The sequence below is a fragment of the Nicotiana tomentosiformis genome, chromosome 10 (assembly GCF_000390325.3).
Source record: "Nicotiana tomentosiformis chromosome 10, ASM39032v3, whole genome shotgun sequence".
Classification (NCBI taxonomy): Eukaryota; Viridiplantae; Streptophyta; class Magnoliopsida; order Solanales; family Solanaceae; genus Nicotiana; species Nicotiana tomentosiformis.
The window spans coordinates 6,124,595-6,143,840 of NC_090821.1; the positions used below are offsets into that span (position 1 = coordinate 6,124,595).

At 36.8% G+C, this 19,246-nt stretch overlaps 3 protein-coding genes and 1 non-coding gene across 8 annotated transcripts; 2 read left to right on the top strand and 2 right to left on the bottom strand.

The window, feature by feature from the left end:
• The first annotated feature begins 623 nt into the window (after positions 1-623).
• Positions 624-4,388, top strand: LOC104117441 (protein DETOXIFICATION 29-like). Of its 2 annotated transcripts, none has more exons than XM_009628495.4 (7): positions 624-991; positions 1,421-1,962; positions 2,058-2,144; positions 2,498-2,554; positions 2,791-3,029; positions 3,508-3,713; positions 4,054-4,388. In XM_009628495.4, exons 1-7 carry the CDS (start codon positions 737-739, stop codon positions 4,147-4,149), a joined length of 1,482 nt encoding a protein of 493 aa, XP_009626790.1. In that variant the 5' UTR covers positions 624-736; the 3' UTR covers positions 4,150-4,388. The 2 variants fall into 2 exon arrangements, with proteins under 2 accessions (XP_009626790.1, XP_009626791.1); XM_009628496.4 differs by having other exon boundaries at positions 744-991; positions 1,425-1,962.
• A 1,760-nt stretch (positions 4,389-6,148) lies between these two features.
• On the top strand, positions 6,149-12,288 carry LOC104117442 (protein TIC 62, chloroplastic). Of its 4 annotated transcripts, none has more exons than XM_018778025.3 (15): positions 6,154-6,427; positions 7,342-7,444; positions 7,542-7,614; positions 7,705-7,753; positions 7,861-8,037; positions 8,263-8,344; positions 8,442-8,514; positions 8,616-8,726; positions 9,355-9,507; positions 9,678-9,805; positions 9,941-10,111; positions 10,465-10,638; positions 10,722-10,904; positions 11,121-11,303; positions 12,000-12,288. In XM_018778025.3, the coding sequence occupies exons 1-15, from the start codon at positions 6,247-6,249 to the stop codon at positions 12,052-12,054; spliced, it is 1,896 nt and encodes a 631-aa protein (XP_018633541.1). In that variant the 5' UTR covers positions 6,154-6,246; the 3' UTR covers positions 12,055-12,288. The 4 variants fall into 4 exon arrangements, with proteins under 4 accessions (XP_018633543.1, XP_018633541.1, XP_009626794.1 ...); XM_009628499.4 differs by having other exon boundaries at positions 6,155-6,427; positions 9,896-10,111; XM_018778026.3 differs by lacking the exon at positions 9,941-10,111 and having other exon boundaries at positions 6,155-6,427.
• Positions 12,289-12,599: 311 nt separating this feature from the next.
• On the bottom strand, positions 12,600-12,673 carry TRNAN-GUU (transfer RNA asparagine (anticodon GUU)). The gene has a single exon. It is a non-coding gene; the product is annotated as a tRNA-Asn (tRNA).
• Positions 12,674-14,274: 1,601 nt separating this feature from the next.
• LOC104117444 (fasciclin-like arabinogalactan protein 21) lies at positions 14,275-15,687 on the bottom strand. The gene has a single exon (XM_009628502.4). The coding sequence runs from the start codon at positions 15,624-15,626 to the stop codon at positions 14,436-14,438; it is 1,191 nt and encodes a 396-aa protein (XP_009626797.1). The 5' UTR covers positions 15,627-15,687; the 3' UTR covers positions 14,275-14,435.
• Positions 15,688-19,246: the final 3,559 nt, after the last annotated feature.

The following is a 19,246-nucleotide window of genomic DNA, read 5'->3' on the forward strand; positions in this document are numbered from 1 at the left end:
GTAACCTATAATGATAGATTAAATTACATTGATACTGTACATTGTCGATATATATAACTTAAATTCAGTTTGATTCTGCTGTGTGCATTGAATTAGAGTCTGTTTGAATGGCAACAAGTTGGGGTCTTAGCCAACTAAACTCCTATTATCTATTTCAATGCACACAATATTATATTTTTGTGTTATATATATCGATAACGTACAGTATATTATTATACACCTCATGAAACAGACATGATATTATTATACATTAATATTATATTTGACAGGACAATGTACAGTATATTACCAAATTGTCCTTGGTCAATAAAAAGGGTCAGAGGAGCCCAAATTTGAAAATCTTTTACACCTCATGAAACAGACAGGATATTGTTATACATTAATATTATATTTGATATAACTATGCATACCAAACCCAACTCATATAACCTGCCAAAATTATGTTTTAGAACTTTGTAAACCCATAGATTAATAACTCAATTTGCAGATGATTTGTATTAATAATACACACAAAGACAAGGAGGAACATGTATACATATAATAATATAATAGACATAACTTTGACTATACTTCTAATAAAGAAACATCCACCTTTTTTCTTAGACAATTCATGTGAAATTTCCAGGGTGTTGAATTCTTTAGTATAGTTAGTTTTGACATAATGGGGGGAATCCAATGATTCATTTTTAAAGGTAAAAGAGAGAAAACAACAGATTTTCAAGCATCAGGTTCTAAAATGGAACAAAAGACCTTTGAAATAGGCAGCCATGAAACTGATGGTGACATTCAGCTAAAGAAAAAGATAGCCAAGAAATGGTGTGTTGAAGCAAAGAAGGTGTGGCAAATAGCAGGACCAGCTATTTTAAATGCAGTCTCTTTGTTCTCCCTTGAGTTTGTCACAGCTGCCTTTGCTGGAAGATTGGGAGATTTAGAGCTTGCTGCAGTCTCAGAAGTTCATAATGTTATAGCAGGCTTTGTCTATGGTGTCATGGTATGATAATAAGCTCCTCTTTAATTGCTTTTGGACCCTTTGAAATAATCTTCAAATGAAAATTATACTTTCCATCCTGAACTTTTTAATAACATAGACGACAATAGGATCTAGAGTTAGTGGATTCAGAATCATTATGAATTTATTATATCATATGTTCTCATAGTTCGAGCCAAAAAACAATAGGTTCACTTGAACCCACAAAACTCGCTTGCCCTGGAGTCAAACACTCTCTATAACAGCCTTGTCTATAGAGAACATATATTATAACATAGCATGAAAAATTAGTTCCAAAGTAAACTTGGCCGTTTATTGAAGTGTTGCTATTGAGGATGTTTGTTATAGGGAAGTTTGACTGTATCTAAGTTTAACATGATTTGGATCTTTTCATTAAAGATTTCTTTGCATTGTTAACTCTTTGGGTATTAGTTAGGGATGGCAAGTGCTCTGGCAACACTTTGTGGTCAAGCAGTGGGAGCAGGACAGTTCAACATGCTTGGAGTTTACTTGCAGAGATCATGGATCATTACTGGATTTACGTCTTTGTTGCTCACGCCAATGTTCGTCTTCACCTCGCCAATACTAAAGCTCCTACATCAAGATAAAGACATATCTCATCTTGCAGGAAAATATGCAATTTGGATCATTCCTCAAATGTTTGCATATGCACTCAACTTTCCTATGCAAAAGTTTCTTCAATCTCAGAGTAAAGTTTGGTTCATGGCCATCACTTCAATGGGAGGTTTGGCAGTACATGTATTGCTAAATTGGATTCTTGTAGTAAAGGCAGGGTGGGGCCTTTTTGGTGCTGCAATTGCTGGAAATGTTTCTTGGTGGCTTTTGGACATTGCTCAGTTTATTTACATAATCTCGGGCTATTTTCCCGAGGCATGGACTGGTTTTTCGTGTCTCGCTTTCAAGTCATTGACTAACTTCTTGAAGCTATCACTTGCCTCTGCAATAATGGTGTGGTAAGTTGTGAATGGAACCTCAAAAAGTTTGTACTAGACTTGAGTAATGTTCAACTTGTATCATTTTTTTGATGTGGCTAATTGAATGGTGGCAGTTTAGAGTTTTGGTACTTCACAGCAGTGATTCTGATGGTAGGAGGCTTTAAAAATGCTACAACTTCTGTTGACGCCATATCGATCTGGTTAGTACAATGTTGCTCCATAGTGACTACATTCTTGAGATACAGTCAAACCTCTCTATAACAGTCTCGTTTGTTCCAAAAAACATTTGGTTGTTGTAGCGAAGTGCTGTTATAGAGAACATATATTATAACATAGCATGGAAGTTGGTTCCAAAAGAAGCCTGACTTTTATAGTGAATGGTTGTTGTATAGCGATTCTGTTATAGAAAAGTCTGACTGTACTTTACATCCTTCACCTCTCGGTTTAACAGTTTTTGAGATAACCTCCCATTTCTTGTCTCACAAATTTTGATTCTTGATTTTCTCTTTCACTACCAATCCTATTTGTTAACCAACTGATCTGGATATGGCAGCATCGGCTTGCAACTATGGACACTGACTGTCGCCTATGGTTTCACATCTTCAACCAGGTTAGTTGCCTCACCTTAACAATGCATAGCGGAAGAAGGTCGAATAAACCACAAGAAAAAGAATGAAAACAGTCCAAGAAACATAGTAGGAGTAATGGTTTTAAAGCATGTAACCTTTACACGATTTTCGTTAGCAAAACTAACTCGGATGATAACATTTTTCTGCTTCTATTCAACAAATTTTCCCCCATTTGGTTGGAAATCTACCTTACCCCGAGATTATTCTGGCATTGCAGTGTGAGAGTTTCTAATGAATTAGGAGCTGGAAATCCAAAAGCTGCAAAATTCTCAATTTCAGTCAATGTTTTGATATCAGCAGTAATTGGCCTTGTATTCTCAGCTACAATATTAGCTACCAAAAAAGAGTTTCCAAGATTATTCACAAATGAGCAGCATGTGATAAGGGAGACATCAAAACTAGGCTACATTCTTGCAGCTATCATGTTTCTTAATGGCATCCAACCTGTTCTACTCGGTACATTTCTCTTTAAATTTTACTGATTGATATACTTTCGTGGTACATGAATATACAAATTTTCTCACAAATCCAGGCAACTAAGTTCACGAAAATAACAACAACAACAACATTGCCCGGCATATTCCTACATATAGGGTCTGGGGAGGCTAGTGTGTACGCAAACCTTACCCCTACCTTATGCAGGTAGAGAGGCTATTTCCAGAGACTCTCGGCTTAGGCAAGCACAGTTAGAACAAGTTATAAAGGTCATTTGAACGAGTTATAAAAATGTTTTCTTGTTACTAGACGCCCTAACATTTTATTAGAACCTATGGAAACTACTTATTGTAGCATGTCATGAACTTTTGATCAAATGGGGTCGTTGCAAATAGTTTTGGATTAGCATCATCTCAGGAAAAGGAAAAGGAAAAGGAAAATATTGAACATGGAAAAGTAGATGTAGAGCATAAATATTAATCCAATTTGCAAAATACAGGAGTGGCAGTTGGTGCAGGATGGCAGCTTCAAGTAGCCTTAATTAGCATTGGATGTTATTATGGTTTTGGATTACCAATGGGTGCATTGCTTGGTTACAAGTTCAAATTTGGAGTTGAAGGCATACTTTCAGCTATGCTTGCTGGAAGCTTGCTTCAGACCCTCTCCCAGTTTGTTATCATTGCTCGAACTAGTTGGCACAAACAGGTAATTATGACTTCCTTTTTCATAACGGTGGTATCTGAATCAAAATTTGTGTGCACTTCGACTATTCCACCAGATAACTCCATCAGTTATGATATTAATGTATCAGTAAGGGGAGCCTTGGAGCAACGGTAAAGTTGTCTGTGTGTGACCTATAGGTCACATGTTCGAGCCGTGGAATCAGCTAATGATGCTTGCATCAGGATAGGCTGCCTACGTCATACCCCTTGGTGTGTGGCCCTTCCCGCACCTTGCGTGAACATAGAATGCTTCGTACATCGGGCTCCCTTTTAATGCGGTAGATACGGGCACACTAACTAAGAAATGAAATTATATATTGCAGGCTCTTCAAGCAGAGGAGAGAGTGAGAACTTGGGGTGGTGAAGTGGAGAATCAATCAAGTCCTAATATAGGCAAGTCCCTTTCAATCGATTCCTAATTCAATTCAATAAAGGAAACAAACAAGCGAAACTCGATCCTATTTTAACACAAGGGTCAGTGTACATTATTGAAGGTGGCATCTCTGGGCAAGCTCACTCCAATTGTTGCCTTCTTCTCCTATTATAAATCTTTCTACATTGTAATTTATATACATATTGATCAGTCTGTTTATGGACTTTTGAGAGGTTAATATAAGGAAGGGAATCAGCTGAAGTTTGATTCTGCATGTTTGCTTCTTGTCTTGTGTTGGTTTTTTTTATTGCCTAGCAAATGTGGCAAGTTGTGGCTACTTCAACTTCCCATCCTTCTAACATTAAAAAATTGCAGCCCAGTTCACTAAGTTCTTACTATGCGCGGATCCAAGAAAGGATCAGAATAGAAGGGTCAATTGTACACAGTCTTACCCTGCATTATTACAAGAGACTGTTTCCACAGTTTGAACCCGTGACCTTCTGGTCACATGACAACAACTTTATCAGTTATGCCAAAACTCTCCTTCATTCTTTTGACATTCTTTTTGGTAAATATTGAGGGGTCCATGTACATTACAGTCAATTGTTTTCATTTAGTTTGGCTTTTGAAAATGACATAAGTAATTACTCGTTGGGCTGTAGCCTGTAGTCCATATGACACTCCTTTCATTTTAAGACGTTTCATAGTATTTGACACCATTCTAATTTTATATAACTTTCATTAACTTTTGAAGTAAAATTTTAAACTATTCACACCTAAACATCGATATTGATGTTTGTTTTCTTTCAACCATTACTTTAATATTTTCTTCTATCACCATCATATTAGATAAGCCGAATTAACATGTTAAACTTTATATTCAATCAAATACCATCATACAAAATAAAATAAATGGAGTATTTAAATATCTCGTGATGAAACTGGCTAATGTCAGTATGTCACACACGTTCATTGAAACACAACTCACAAATGGACAAGTATTGCAAGTATTCAACGACAGTTCAAACCAAGAACTTTGAAATAAATGGTAGAAAAACCAATCTAGTGCAAGTCTAAAGTTGATCCCTAATTAAGCATATTGATGCAAATGCAATTAAAAGACTAATTAAAAGGTTAAAATACTATATGACTATTAGCAATGTGACACTTATCCTGTATAGAATTAAGTTTTATATTAAAATGGTACGGGCTAGTCAGTTTTCGGGCTGATAATTAAAAAATAGCCAGAGTTTGCAAAATTATTGAAAAATAGCCACTATTTTACTGCAACACGGAAAGTTCCAGCATAATATACTGGAGATTGGTGCACATGTGTATGAACTTCCAGCATATTATGCTGGAACTCCAACACACGGAAAGTGCTAGCATAATATACTGAAGATTGGAGCACCTGTGTATGAACTTCCAGCATATTATGTTGGATCAGTATATTATGCTGGAAGTCCGGTATATTATACTGGAAGTCCGGTATATTATACTGGAACTCCAGTATATTATGTTGTAATATTTTCCGGATTTTGAACAGTGTATTCGTTCAGATTTATCTTTACATAAAAAGTGATTAAATTTTGATTACTTTTGAAACTGTGACTATTTTTTAATTACCACTTATAAATCCGGTTATTTTTGAATTTCATCCAAGTTTTATGGAGATGTTTTTTTTCGCGGTGAGATGTGACTCTTGAATCCAAAAGAGTCAACTTTACATGTTTTATTTGGTTAAATAAAAAATTTCAGTTTAACCAACAACAAAAAAAACTATTAGCAACGTGTAAATCGTCCAATATTATTTTTTTCAATCTTTTGCTCAGACAACATCCCAAAAATATATAATATACGTATAATTTATCTGTTATTTTTGAATAGCTCTTGTAAACAAGTTTTTCTGTCCAATATATTTTTAATTCTAGAAGTCAATATTAAACCAAACAAAAGATTATTTTTATAGATAATATTGAATAACTTATTATTTATAAGAGTTGCTATGATATACACTATGTGGTCAGAATTTCCTGACTTTTCCACCTTTACCTCCACATGGCTTATACCTGCCAACCGTTTAAACACACAACTACAACAGTTTCTTTTCACTTTAATTTGCTGATTTCCAACGAAATCAAGAATGTCAGCAATGGAACTCCGCTGTCTACAGTCTCTCATCACCAGCAATATACCTCGAAATGGGTTAGCAGAGAAGCCATTTTTGTGTGGACAGCCTCTTACTTTGATTCAGACTAGTAGTAAGAGATACAACCCAAATTCCAACAACTTCAAATGCCTTCGTTTCAGAGCTCAAACTTCAGGTAATGCAATTTTTAGCTTCGAATTTCGTTCAGAAGTCAACTAAATACAGTTTCTAATTAGATTCTAGATTGTTTTTCCTTGTAATTTGTAAATTTGGCTCGACATTCATCTAATCACTGGTAACAGTGGAAAGAAGTGGCATTTAATTGTCAATAATCCTCATTAAATTCAACCAAAAGTTACTGGCAATGCGTCAAACTTGCAAATGGCGGATGGTCTCAATCAGGAAAGTGGTACCTGAATCCGAAGCAGCTTAATGCTTATAGTAGAGTCCTATGTTCTTCCTGTAAGGCATGGTAGAAACTCCTCAGTGTATGAACTTCAAATAGATGAATTTTTTGGGATATATGATTGTGCCTTTTCTGAAGGGAGCCTTGACGTAACTGGTAAAAGAAATAATAGTAACTTGGCCCCGGGCATCTACCATTATACCCACAATGATCGGTCATACTATTGCTATCCATGATGGAAAAGAGCATTTGGCTATTTATATAACGGATAGTATGGTAGGCCACAGATTGGGAGCATTTGCACCTACATTAAATAAAGTTGCTGTCATGTGACCAGGAGGTCAAGGGTTTGAGTCGTGTAAACAGCCTCTTGCAGAAATGTAGGGTAAGACTGCGTACAATAGACCCTTGTGGTCCAATCCTTTCCCGGACCCCGCGCATAGCGGGAGCTTAGTGCACCGGACTGCCCTTTTATGATTATGCCTTTTCTGGATGATCTTCTATTAGCTTTTATAAGCATGATTTGGAGAGCTTTTACAGGATGATTTCTGATAGCTGGCCTGTGGAGCCATCTCTAGAAGGAAACAAATTTATTCATTTCTGTATGTTGTGATTTAGATGTACTTAACAAATATGCAACCTTCTAACTGGTGTTATAATTATATGGATATCTGAATGTGCAGCAAAAGTTAGCTCATTGGAACCTGCAAAAGATGTCAAATCAAAAGATGGAAATCTTGTTTTTGTTGCCGGTGCAACCGGTAAAGTTGGTTCTCGGACTGTAAGGTTGTACTTTTTTTTTTTACAACATTGACTTTAGATTATATAAATCCAATAAACCTGCTATTAAGTCTGTTTTGCTGAAAGACCAGAATGTTTTCAGGGAGCTTTTGAAATTAGGCTTTAAAGTTCGAGCGGGAGTTCGGAGTGCTCAAAGAGCTCAACCTCTTGTCAAAGTAAAAGTTCTGACTAGTGGAAACATATCAATTTTACTGGTTAACGTGCATCTAGATCCTTTATGACTCATCAAGTGTTCCTTGTTACAGAGTGTTGAGCAGATGAAACTTGAGAATGCTGCGGACGGAGGAGCAAAAGGTAAGATTGATGTGGAAAGGACGACTGGTAACTGGTTATGGTATTAACAGTTTAGAGTAAATGTACTTCTTTGGAAAATCACATGTTACATTTGGTCTTTAGCCCAGCTATAGAGAAGCTTGAAATTGTGGAATGCGATCTGGAGAAAATTGATCGGATTAGGCCTGCACTGGGCAATGCATCAATCGTTATATGTTGCATTGGTGCCAGTGAGAAGGAGATCTTTGATGTTACTGGACCATATCGAATTGATTACCAAGCCACTAAGAACCTTATTGATGCAGGTAAAAAGAGTTCTGCTTTTAGTTGTAGACTTCCTCACTACAATGCCAATAAGTTGGTCATACTGTTATAGGAAATGTTATACTAGATAATTTCTCCTCATGTTGTCCTCTTCAATTAGTTCCTATAGAAGCAATTGGTATTGACTAAAATCAGATGTGCTGCCAATAAATTACTCAAACTAACATAGAATGAGTGGCAGAAAGTTGATATCTTTCTCCGTGCAGCAACTGCTGCAAAAGTTGACCACTTTATCTTGCTCACATCTTTGGGAACAAACAAGGTCGGTTTTCCTGCAGCCATTCTCAAGTAAGTCTGGGAGTCTTCTGATTCACATGAGAGTCCCCGAAAGATGTATTTGGCTTTAAATATGAATATGATTCTCCTTTTTCTTTTGGTATGGAAGTTTGTTTTGGGGAGTCCTTGTTTGGAAAAGGAAAGCAGAGGAGGCACTGCTCGCCAGTGGGCTTCCTTATACTGTGAGTTCTTCTATTTTATGCATTGGAAAGATTACATAAGTGAGGTGATCTGGATTTGTGTGAAATGCAATATGGTGCTTATATTTCCCCTGCTATTTCAGATTGTGAGACCTGGAGGAATGGAACGTCCTACTGATTCTTACAAAGAAACTCATAATATTACTCTTTCGGAGGAAGATACTTTATTTGGTGGTCAAGTGTCGAACCTTCAGGTTTTTACAAATCTTTATTTGCAACTAGAATTTCTTCAAGCATATACCTCTCTAGTGTAAGTTGATATGTTTTCTGCTATAACAAAATTTGACATGACATGAAAATACATTGCAACTTGAAAATTCAATTGGCTTGTGATGTATAACAGTTTCCATAAATAATTTTCATGTTGAGAATTGCACTAGCTACTGTTTTATATTCTGCTCAGTGAAAAGTTCTTTTTTTTTTTCTGTGTCAAGTTTCAACTAGAAGTATAGATTGACTGCTAAGGTTAAAATGTTTATTTGTGGTTCAAATTTCACAAGCACAGTAGTCCTACAGGACATAATGAAGAGGACATAACGAATAATCCCATTGGCCAAGTGGGTGACGAGCGATTATGAGTTAAAAACCACATGCATTTGTTAGCTCTAGTGTCATCCAATAGCATTTTAACTAGGCTGTTAGGGGGTAGCTCCTCTTATAAGCGGTATTTACTTTCTTGAACATTCATAAGTGGCACGTACGAGATCTATTGACATTACGAAAAGTGGTTGAGGTATTTGCTAAGTCTCACAAATTCTATTTACATAAAGAGCTAGCAATTTTACCGTTAGAAGCTAAGACAACTCTGATTGATTAAATCAGGTGGCAGAACTAATGGCAGTAATGGCAAAAAACCGCAGCCTTTCATATTGTAAAGTGGTTGAAGTAATTGCAGAAACAACAGCACCATTGACCCCCATGGAGGACCTTCTTGCAAAAATTCCTCCCCAACGTGTTGAGGTTTCACCAACCAAGGTAATTTCATTTAGTTCGTCACGGAAAACAGAGAGATGATATTGACCAAATTGGCTTTTATACAAAAATATGATATTGAAGCATTCAATAATCTTTATCAAATGTTACTTCATTTTTCTTATTTTTGAAGGAATCTTCTGTTTTAGACTTATTACACCGATTATTTCTAGGAAACTGGTGATTTACAGAAGCCTGCAGCTTCAAGCAGTATTACGTCTGAGATCCCAAGCACCTCGCTCGAGAAAGAACCTGCTGAAACAAAGTTAAAGGCAGCAGCACCACTCTCTCCATATGCTGTGTAAGCTTGATGATTTATTTATTTTCTATTAGGTTTATGTTTCCTCTTCAAATTAACCTAGATGCTTTTTTCTTTTTCTTTTTCTGGAAGCTATGAAGATCTAAAGCCACCAACATCTCCTACTCCAACCCCTAGCGTCGGGACAGGTTCGACCAAAGAGAGCAAAGCCATGTCAACAGTGGTAGCAAATGATTCACCATCTTCTTCTTCCGAAATTAATTCTTCAGAAAGCTCAATCCCTGACACGGATAGCACAACTCAACGGACAGACAAAAAGAAAACAACTCCTTCCTCTCCTTATATATTGTAAGCTCATTCACAGCCTCCACTTTAATTTTCACTGTTGTTGACTTTATATAAGATGTAAAGACACCCCAGAATCTTTCAAGTAGAATCATCATGGTCCACAGTATTACGGAATTTCAGATTCATGGTGGCAGAATCCGATAGGCACTCAGGAAACACCTCAAATGTGAAAGGATGCTGCGATATCAGTTGATTCAAAAGATATGCTTTGTATTTTCACTCTGTGCTTGTCTCATGCAACCTGATCTAATGCTCATTAAGGAATGCATCTACGCAAAATAAGAAAACATCAGTTGAAGCTTTATCTACTGATGTCACTGAAATCTTACATATCATTACTGTTATTAATGCAGTTATGAAGATCTTAAACCGCCGACATCTCCTACCCCAAATCCTCCCGGTGGTCGCTTAGTAAGTGCACGTGGAGCAGAAGATGGGAAACCCGATACGGTAGCCTCTGTTGTTGTTGATGGTACTTCTGACAAAGCAGAATTGCTGACTGCAAGGCCTTTGTCTCCATACACTGCGTTAAGTCATTCCTCGAGTTAGTCCAACTACTTAAACACCAAGTATAGAGTAGCTTATTTGCTGACTAATTCAATCTTGACAGTTATGAAGATTTAAAGCCACCTATATCTCCGAGTCCAACACCAAGTGGTCCGAAAGCCTCAATATCAACAGAAACTGCACCACAACTTGCTGGAGGCAATGAAATTTCAGCTAGCATCACTACCATTTCCACTGAGAAGGATCCTTCCCATACTGTAGCTTCTTGTCATTCTCCCTACCCTTTGTAAGTAGAGATAGGTCTTCTTTCGACACATTGGACAACTATGATGTCAAATTTCTTCAATTTTTTTCTGTTTCACGCAGAATGGTGGCGCATTCATTTTGTCGGAATTACTTGTCTAGTCTGCTTCTTCCTCAGTTTCTACAGATTGCCGGTTTTCTTCAAGTGGAATTGTCTTTGAACAATCTAATCATTTACTGACTGATTTTTTGTTGCCAGTTATGATGATTTAAAGCCACCAACCTCCCCAACTCCAACACCAAGTGGTACGAAAGCCTCACCAACAGTGGAAGTTACATCACCACTTACTGGAGGCAATGATGTGGTAATCAGTAGTGCTATCAATTCTGCCTGCGGAGATCCTTCAACAAGTTTAGCTTCTTCTCGTTCTCCCTACCCTATGTAAGTAGAGATAGCTTTTAACTTGACAGATTCCACTGCATCAATTTTGATAGTAACAGGATAACAGCTATATCTCCTTCATTTTTTTTCCTATTTCGGGATAAGTGGAAGTTTCTTTTCAATAACTTGACCATATATTTTCAGACTCTGAGTCCAGTTTTTTGATCAGATATTTGTCCTGAAAAGAATAGAAAACAAGATAAAAATGAGTTGAGTAAAATACTCTATGTTGAGTCATGATAATCCCCGTTCTATTGCTTTTCTTGATGTTATTATATGGTCTGACTAATTTAGACTTATCTTATGGCTACACCATGATCAGATACGATAACCTCAAACCCCACCCACCCCATTTTGCCATCACCAAATGCACCAACCGTGTCACAGAAAGACAAGACTCAGCTTCCAATTGTAGAGAAATCAGGGGATGAAAAGCATGCAAATGCTTTAAAACGAACACTCCTTTTAACCTTTTACCGTGCACAAGCCCCGTTAGTTGACTCCTTATGCCTTCTTATTCTTGCCTTTATGTAGTATTTGATACTAGCCTTAAAGGCTAATGATTTATGTTTTAGATATCTTCGATCCTCTTGAAGGATGAAAAAATGACATAATCCATGCCATGTTTGTCCTGTCTTTTGCTTCTTTAAGTAGCGCCATCAAACTGAATGTACTGCATTTTCTTGCAATGGACAGGTACGAGGACTTGAAGCCTCCAACTTCTCCAACGCCATCTTTCAAGAAAATGTGAAGGACTTGAATCTTGTTCTGTTTTGCTTCAAGGAATAAATAACTAGTTGTATCTCGGCAAGCCTATCGTGCAATGCATCAACTCAGCATTACAGTTAGAGCAATTTTTTATGTCTGTATTTTGTTCTTTCCCTTGTATTTAACTTGTTGGTGCCACTTGTATTCTGTCGACTGTTTAAGTTCATTAGCATTCAGATTGCTATTGTATAAAATGAGACCACATTTCCCTTCTTTATATGTGAAAAAGGAAAGGAAAATTTCCAATTTTGAACAAAAGAAATGCTAATTTAAGGCCAAAGGATGTGGACAATCACCTTTTGGGAATAGTGATTTTGATGGAGGGTTTAGGATGGGTTGGAGACATGGACAGTGATATTTGGTTGATAATAATAAGTAATGGAACTATCAAAAGATGTGTTGGTGAGATTAATGTCTGAAACTCACACTTGTATTTGGTTTTACTTTTATTGAAACTCAAAGTAGTGGGTTACAATGGAGGGAAAAGCTCACTAAAGTTTGACCAAAAAAAAAAAGGAAATATAAAAACGCTAGAAGGAGGGGTTGAACCTCCGACCTTGTGGTTAACAGCCACACGCTCTAACCAACTGAGCTATTCCAGCTTTGTTGTAAGGGCTGAGACTATAATAATTTAAAATATTCTTATCATGATAAAACTTATAAGATTTGGCTAACTTTATTGACTTGTCCAAAAATGGTAGGGGTGTCAAATGGGCGGGCTAATTTTGGGCGGGTTAAAATGGATTGAGTCAATAAATGAGAACTTGGGCTGAGATGAGTTGGGTAGTTGGGCTAAAATTTGGGTCATTGCCCAACTCTTACCAAACTTTAATTAATGTGAATTTTTTTTTATCAATTGTTTAATTATCAAATACTCCCCCGTTCCAGTTTATGTGAACCTATTTCCTTTTTGCTCCGTTCCAAAAAGAATGACCCCTTTCTAAATTTGGAAATAATTTAGCTTAAACTTCCAATTCTATCCTTAATGAGAAGCTCTTATAATCACACAAATACTCTGAGCCCCATTTTGACTTGTTTAGGACCACAAATTCCAGAAGTCTTCATTTTTTTAAATTTTGTGCCCAGTCAAACAGGTTCACATAAATTGGAACAGAGGGTGTAAGACTTTTCTTTTGTTATGGTCATATATAACATATCAAACAAAAAAATTTATTTTTAAAGATATTTTAACAAAGTTATTCATGGATCAATTTGGGCTAAAAATCAGCCCAACTTTAGATGTGTTGGTATGGGTTGAATAAAAATGAGTTGAATTCAATAAATGGACATGTCAATGACCAGCCCAACCTTGGACGGGTTGGGTAGGTCAAATGGGTCAGGCTCAAATTGACACCCCTAAAAAATGGAGTAAAATGTAAGGAATGTTGTAAAATTAAATAATACTTATTACCGATGCCATACAAATGGATAAGTCGCTATTCGTATTAACTAGTGTTAGATATTATATCTCTTGGATAAGAACAATGATAAGTTGGTAATTAAGACCTCTTAGACAAGTATAAACTCAATCATTATACAATACACCTAGCTCTCGTTCATTACTATAAAGAGTGTAACTAATATCCACCGATGGCATAAACTCGTTTTTACACTGTTAGGTATTTTAAAGCCTATTACAAGTAAGTTCTAAAATGTTTTTATTTTCTTAATATTTAAATTATAAATAAGGAAATTAGTTGTAGAAGATAACTTGGACTCTACATTTTTTCTACCTAAATAATAATATTTTTACCAAAAGTACGAAGGATTCCACGTCTTCTCCATTTTTATCGATCATTGTTGTGTTTACATTTTCTGGTTCTTCAACGCCATTGAAACAATAATGAGCATCCCATTGAATCAATCTCCACCTTTATTATATATGGAATTCTTTACATACTAAGGTGTTTCTTTATTTTCATTTCCAGATTTTAGAGATTGATGGAGAATTCTTTTTAACCAGCTAATCTAACATAAGAATTCATTATATGCAGTAATTCTTTATTCTAACGATTAAGCGAAAAGATTTTTTCATCTCACTTCTGGAATTAATTATCAGAAGTAATATGATAAACTAAATAGCCACTAAAAATTGGAACGCACTGTAATCTTCATTGTCGTATACTAGCTAGTTCTAAATTTGGACCCAAAACAGGAAAAAATGGCAAGAAAAATAAGGAAACAACAAATCAGGAGCAAAACATACTACAAGTGCTCTTCATATTAGAAATGGTAATCTCATTTTACAAAAGCTATAATACTCACGTAATTTGCACTCTATCAGAAGAATGATCAAGTGAAATTCAATTATTTACTCTATAGTTTTGATATTAGTCAAACAAACAGTATTACAGTAGTCAAGTTTCAGAGACCCTCATGTTCTTCCATATTATTCCCCATCACTGATCGCATGCCAGCTGGCGCAAAATCATCGTGAATGACGTCACACACCCCACCGTTTCCAGTAACATCACAGTGTGTGCGTGACTGTTCCATCTGAGCAAAGGCTTTCTGATCAGCTGTGTGATGATGCATGTGAGGAAATGGAACCGACACTCCATGAACCACAATCCTACTGTTATGCAGCAGATCAAAACTCACAATCCTCACGTAATTAACTTTCATCGGAGCTAACACGCCTCCTCCGCCAGCAGTAGTTACGACCAATTTTTCCTCACCGTCCAACGTCAGCAACACTGTCCCCGCCGGCAAACTCACCATTTCCCCAGCCATAATCCTCCGATTTGGCACAACGTGAAACCTAAAATTCGAGAGATACGCATGTCCTCCACTAGCAAAAATCGACACATCGTCTAAAGCAAACACCGTCATCGCCTTGAGCTCGGAAAGCTCAGCGTACTTCACTCTCAGCGCCAGTGCTACAATACTGTAACCGCTGTTACGCAACCTGATAATGGCGTCCTTTAGCATGAAGCGCATGATAGAGAAAGGCGACGCAGAGGACACTGTAGACACCGAATTAGGAATAGGAAACGAATCAAATGACAGAGAACTCATTCTCTCCACATTACAGGAAAGCGGAGAGAGGTGCGATACAAAGCCACGTAAGCCATGCACAAGGATCAAGCCATTATTGAACAGATCCGGCTGAGTGACTTCAACGCCGTTGATGAAAATCTTCGCGTCACGAGTAGTAGTGGAGAAAGTGACAGTGAGGCAACGATTCGGAGCTAGGGTTTCGAGTTTAGTACCGAAGGCTAAAGTACGGAGGAAGTGAAGAGGGTAAAGGCCAGGAACAGAGTGTTCCTGAAGGAGAAGAGGGAGGGAACAAGTAGGGCAAGTGATGAGAGAAGAGTCGGCGGGAGCGAAGACGGTGATTGGAGTGGTGGTGGTGGTGAGATTTGCGGCGGTTGCTGCAGTGGAGAGCTGCTGGAATCCGAGAGAAGAGAGAACGGTTGCTAAGAGAGAAGTGTGGTCGTGAGGAGATATCATCGGAGATGGAGTTAGCGGTGGAATTGAGTCGGGGAAAGTGGCGGATGCGGCGGAGATGAACAGAGAAATGAGAATCAGAAGGAGATTTTGAGTGATCGCCATTGTTGTTGCTTGAGAGTGTGTGTGTGTGTGTGTGAAAAAGATGAATCGAGAAGAGTGAGTGGTATATGTGTGAAGGGGGTCTCGGCATGTGTATATATAACTGCAATTTCTCAGGGCGGGATATCCAATTCTGTTGGAAAAGTCGGTTGTGAGATTCCTCCCCTGAATTGACAGGTTTGCCCTTACGTTTAGATATTTACTTAGATCACTTAAAAGCAATAGCAAGTATAAGTGATTTTGTAAAGCATGTGTTGGTAATTTGGATGATTGTTAAAGCATTATCGTATCGTACTGTAATGTATTGTATTATATTGTATTATTTGATAAATATAATATTTAAATAGATTGTATTATTTGCCATCGTTTCATGATATCATGTACCAGCAATATGAAGAATAAACTTGCAATATTATAAAGAACAATTATAATACATGGTAAAATTATTATATAAAAAGATAAGGTAAATAATAAAATAAAATTATTTAATAATAATAAAGGGTGAGATTTAGAGAAAAAGACAAGATAATAATGCGACCACACCAAATCGATCATTACATAAAGTGGCACATTTCGTTGTTATGTAACGACGGATTTAACGATACGATACAATAAAATTTAAGTAACAATCAAAACAAACATCGTATTTAAAGTAAAAATACGATACAATACAATGGGTAACAACCATCCAAACAAGCCGTAAGGGAAAAGGATAAATGTAGTAGCTTTTTATAATCAAGTAAATTACATTGACTGCAAAAATAGGTAAGAGTAAAATTCTGACGATCCGACTTCTTATATATAGCTGGTATATAACTTCTAAAAAGGACCGTTAATTTTTGAACTGGAATTATTTTTTTTTACCTCAGTGGATTAAGCTTAAATTAACTGTCACTTTCTGAAATCTTCGTTCTAGTCAATACAATGTAATTCTGTTAACTATTTAAGAAACTTCTATTTAAAATCCTTGCAATCCATTTTCGTCCAAGCTGAGTATTACTTATAGTAATTTTACAGTTACTTCTAACCTAACTTGCACCTCCAATTCGTTAATTTAGAGACAAGATATATATTTACAAGATTAGGTCATGACTTAAAAGGTAATTACATATATATATATATATATATATATATATATATATATATATATATATATATATATGATATATATTCATTTTTAACTTAATAAAAATAGTAATTAACTGATATTACATGTTAAATTATACTGATAATATAAAATGCTTTACATTATTATATATAACTTAAATCCTATCACTTAAGTCAATCCCTATCATCAAATCCTTAATTACAATCCAAGCTTTATTTGTGCGGGCCAAGGAAATTTTATTCTGTCAATCTTGAGACTCGCAGAAATAATAATCGGAAAAATAAATATTTTTTTATATATAATATATAATATACATAATTTGTGTATATTTTTTATCTATGTAGCAAGCGAATGTAATTATTTTTGGCCGACTAGCCAAATATGTAACTTCCTTCTTTTGGGATCCAACTCCCCTCTATTTCCTAATCTCTCCATTTCTCCAAGTTCCTATTTGGATTGGAGACATTTGTCCAGCTTAAAAATCAATGAATAAGATTTAATTGAATAAAATAAAGTCCTAACCATAATTAAAATATTTAATTCTTTATTTTATTCATTCGCAAATAATATTGTTTACCCTTAAAATCGGATAACAATTAAATTTGTAAGTGATTTTAATGATATGTGATTTCACTTGGCACAAACTAAGCAATATAAGAATTGAAGTTAGAAATTAACTGTAAAATGAAACAAACCAATGTAACGCATAACTTTGGCCCTCGAACCAACTGAGTATATTATTGAAAAGTAAGTACTGAACAACTGAAAAAGAGAGCTTAAGAGAGAAAACGTAATATATTGCTTTGTTATGAGTGTGTCGCCTTACAAAATGATTGGAACCCCCTTTATATAGTAGAGGAGTTCTACATATGGTACAATTCTAAATACAGAAGGAAATCTTCTGATTGGCTAATCAACCGGTCTTGACTTGATATATGCCGAGATCTCCGCCACAATCCTCGCCTGGTCACGGATTCCTCGGCTTTCTGTTATTCGACCTAGTAGGCTTCCTTCAATCTCGCTAGATCCCTATCCTTCTCGGTCTCAACCTTAGCTGGTCTCGATCGATCCCTGAATCACGAGATAGGCAATATTTATTCATGTAACGATCCAATATAACTCGGGATTGAACCTCGGTTTGCCACCCCGGTCTCAATTAACCATACAAAATCGGGCAAGTACGATTTTGACCGTATACAGATAGTCCCCTTATCTTTTGAAGAGTAATGACAAGAAACAATTTGAGCCTTCGATCATGATGTAATCGTCGTGACATAAGCAGTAGAAGTGACAGAAACGTCTCGTCGGTACAGTTTCCCAAGTATTTAATGCGCGTCAGTCGACGGTCGGCCACTACCAGTTTTGAACCGTCGTTGTGAAAACGATAAATAGCCCCCTTCTTCATTATTTCAAACTTTACTTTCAAATCTTTTTCATTCCAATCTCCATAGTTTTTTGCCATCTTCAAAGCTTCCTATCTTCAAATCTTTGAGTTTCTTTGCTTGTTCTTCCTAAAACACCAAATACTTCAGTCTTCATTCTTTTTTGTTCACAAAATCTAAATGGAAAAAACATCTAAAATCGTTCCGCGGAAAGAGGTTACTTCCTCATCTCGTCCGGCCGGCGAGAAACCAGTGGTGGAGCCACACCCTGAAGAACTTATTCTCGGGGTGTGTGTCATAGATTCCAACTTTAAGGTCGAGAAAACCTCATCGGTTCCTGGTCGATGCGAGCCGATATCGAGATATATATGCTCGATACCCAAAAGTCTTCTTGATTTGGTGAAGAAAGATTGCAATTGGGAAAACAAAGAGGTTGTGATACCGGCACCAGAGGAAGCGATCACTACCCACGTGGAAGGGTACCTGAGTGTTTACACTTATCCTTTCACGCTGGGTCCCTTCGATCCGGTCATCGTCGATTTTTGCAAAAAATACCAGGTGACCCTTGGCCAAATTCACCCTTCTTTCTGGAGGATCGTGATACTTCTCCGTTTCTTTGTGAGCAAAATCAACGGGCTTCTCTTCACCCTCGACCACCTCGTAAGATTATATAGCGCTCGACTCTACCGAGGTGGTCTGATAAAGCTTCAATGCCGGGCCACCAAGGCGTTTACCTCGAGTATAGATGAAGACAAAGATCAGGGCTGGATGGGCCGGTTTGTTCGGGTGAAGACCTCGGATCTAATCTCGGCTAAAAGTATGCCATTCCCTGAGAAATGGAATATGAAACGTAAGTATGATCCCGTTTTTAGTTTTTGTTATTTTTACTTCTTCATCTTTTCTTATCAGTGTTTTTCTCGATGCAATCATTGCTTGGATGCCGGGTGCGGTTCCCCACCTTGAGAACTAGGTCAGGAACCTGGTTTTGACATCAACATACGCCGACCGCGCGTGGTGCGATTTGTCAAAGGGTCAGTGGGAGGCTCGTAATAATGGTAAGCCTTCTTCTTGGCTTGTCGATTTGCCTATCATTCAAGCATTTGTCCTCAAGTATGAGTTTATTTACTTTCTCC

What these genes read in the sequence shown, in the direction of transcription:
- LOC104117444 (XM_009628502.4), bottom strand. Translation starts at nt 15,626, where the DNA reads ATGGCGATCACTCAAAATCTCCTTCTGATTCTCATTTCTCTGTTCATC.
- LOC104117442 (XM_009628499.4), top strand. Translation starts at nt 6,247, where the DNA reads ATGTCAGCAATGGAACTCCGCTGTCTACAGTCTCTCATCACCAGCAAT. An exon ending in TTTCAGAGCTCAAACTTCAG is followed by an intron (nt 6,428 to 7,341) that starts GTAATGCAATTT and finishes CTGAATGTGCAG; the next exon opens with CAAAAGTTAGCTCATTGGAA. An exon ending in GAGCTCAACCTCTTGTCAAA is followed by an intron (nt 7,615 to 7,704) that starts GTAAAAGTTCTG and finishes TCCTTGTTACAG; the next exon opens with AGTGTTGAGCAGATGAAACT.
- LOC104117441 (XM_009628495.4), top strand. Translation starts at nt 737, where the DNA reads ATGGAACAAAAGACCTTTGAAATAGGCAGCCATGAAACTGATGGTGAC. An exon ending in GCCTCTGCAATAATGGTGTG is followed by an intron (nt 1,963 to 2,057) that starts GTAAGTTGTGAA and finishes GAATGGTGGCAG; the next exon opens with TTTAGAGTTTTGGTACTTCA. An exon ending in GGTTTCACATCTTCAACCAG is followed by an intron (nt 2,555 to 2,790) that starts GTTAGTTGCCTC and finishes CTGGCATTGCAG; the next exon opens with TGTGAGAGTTTCTAATGAAT.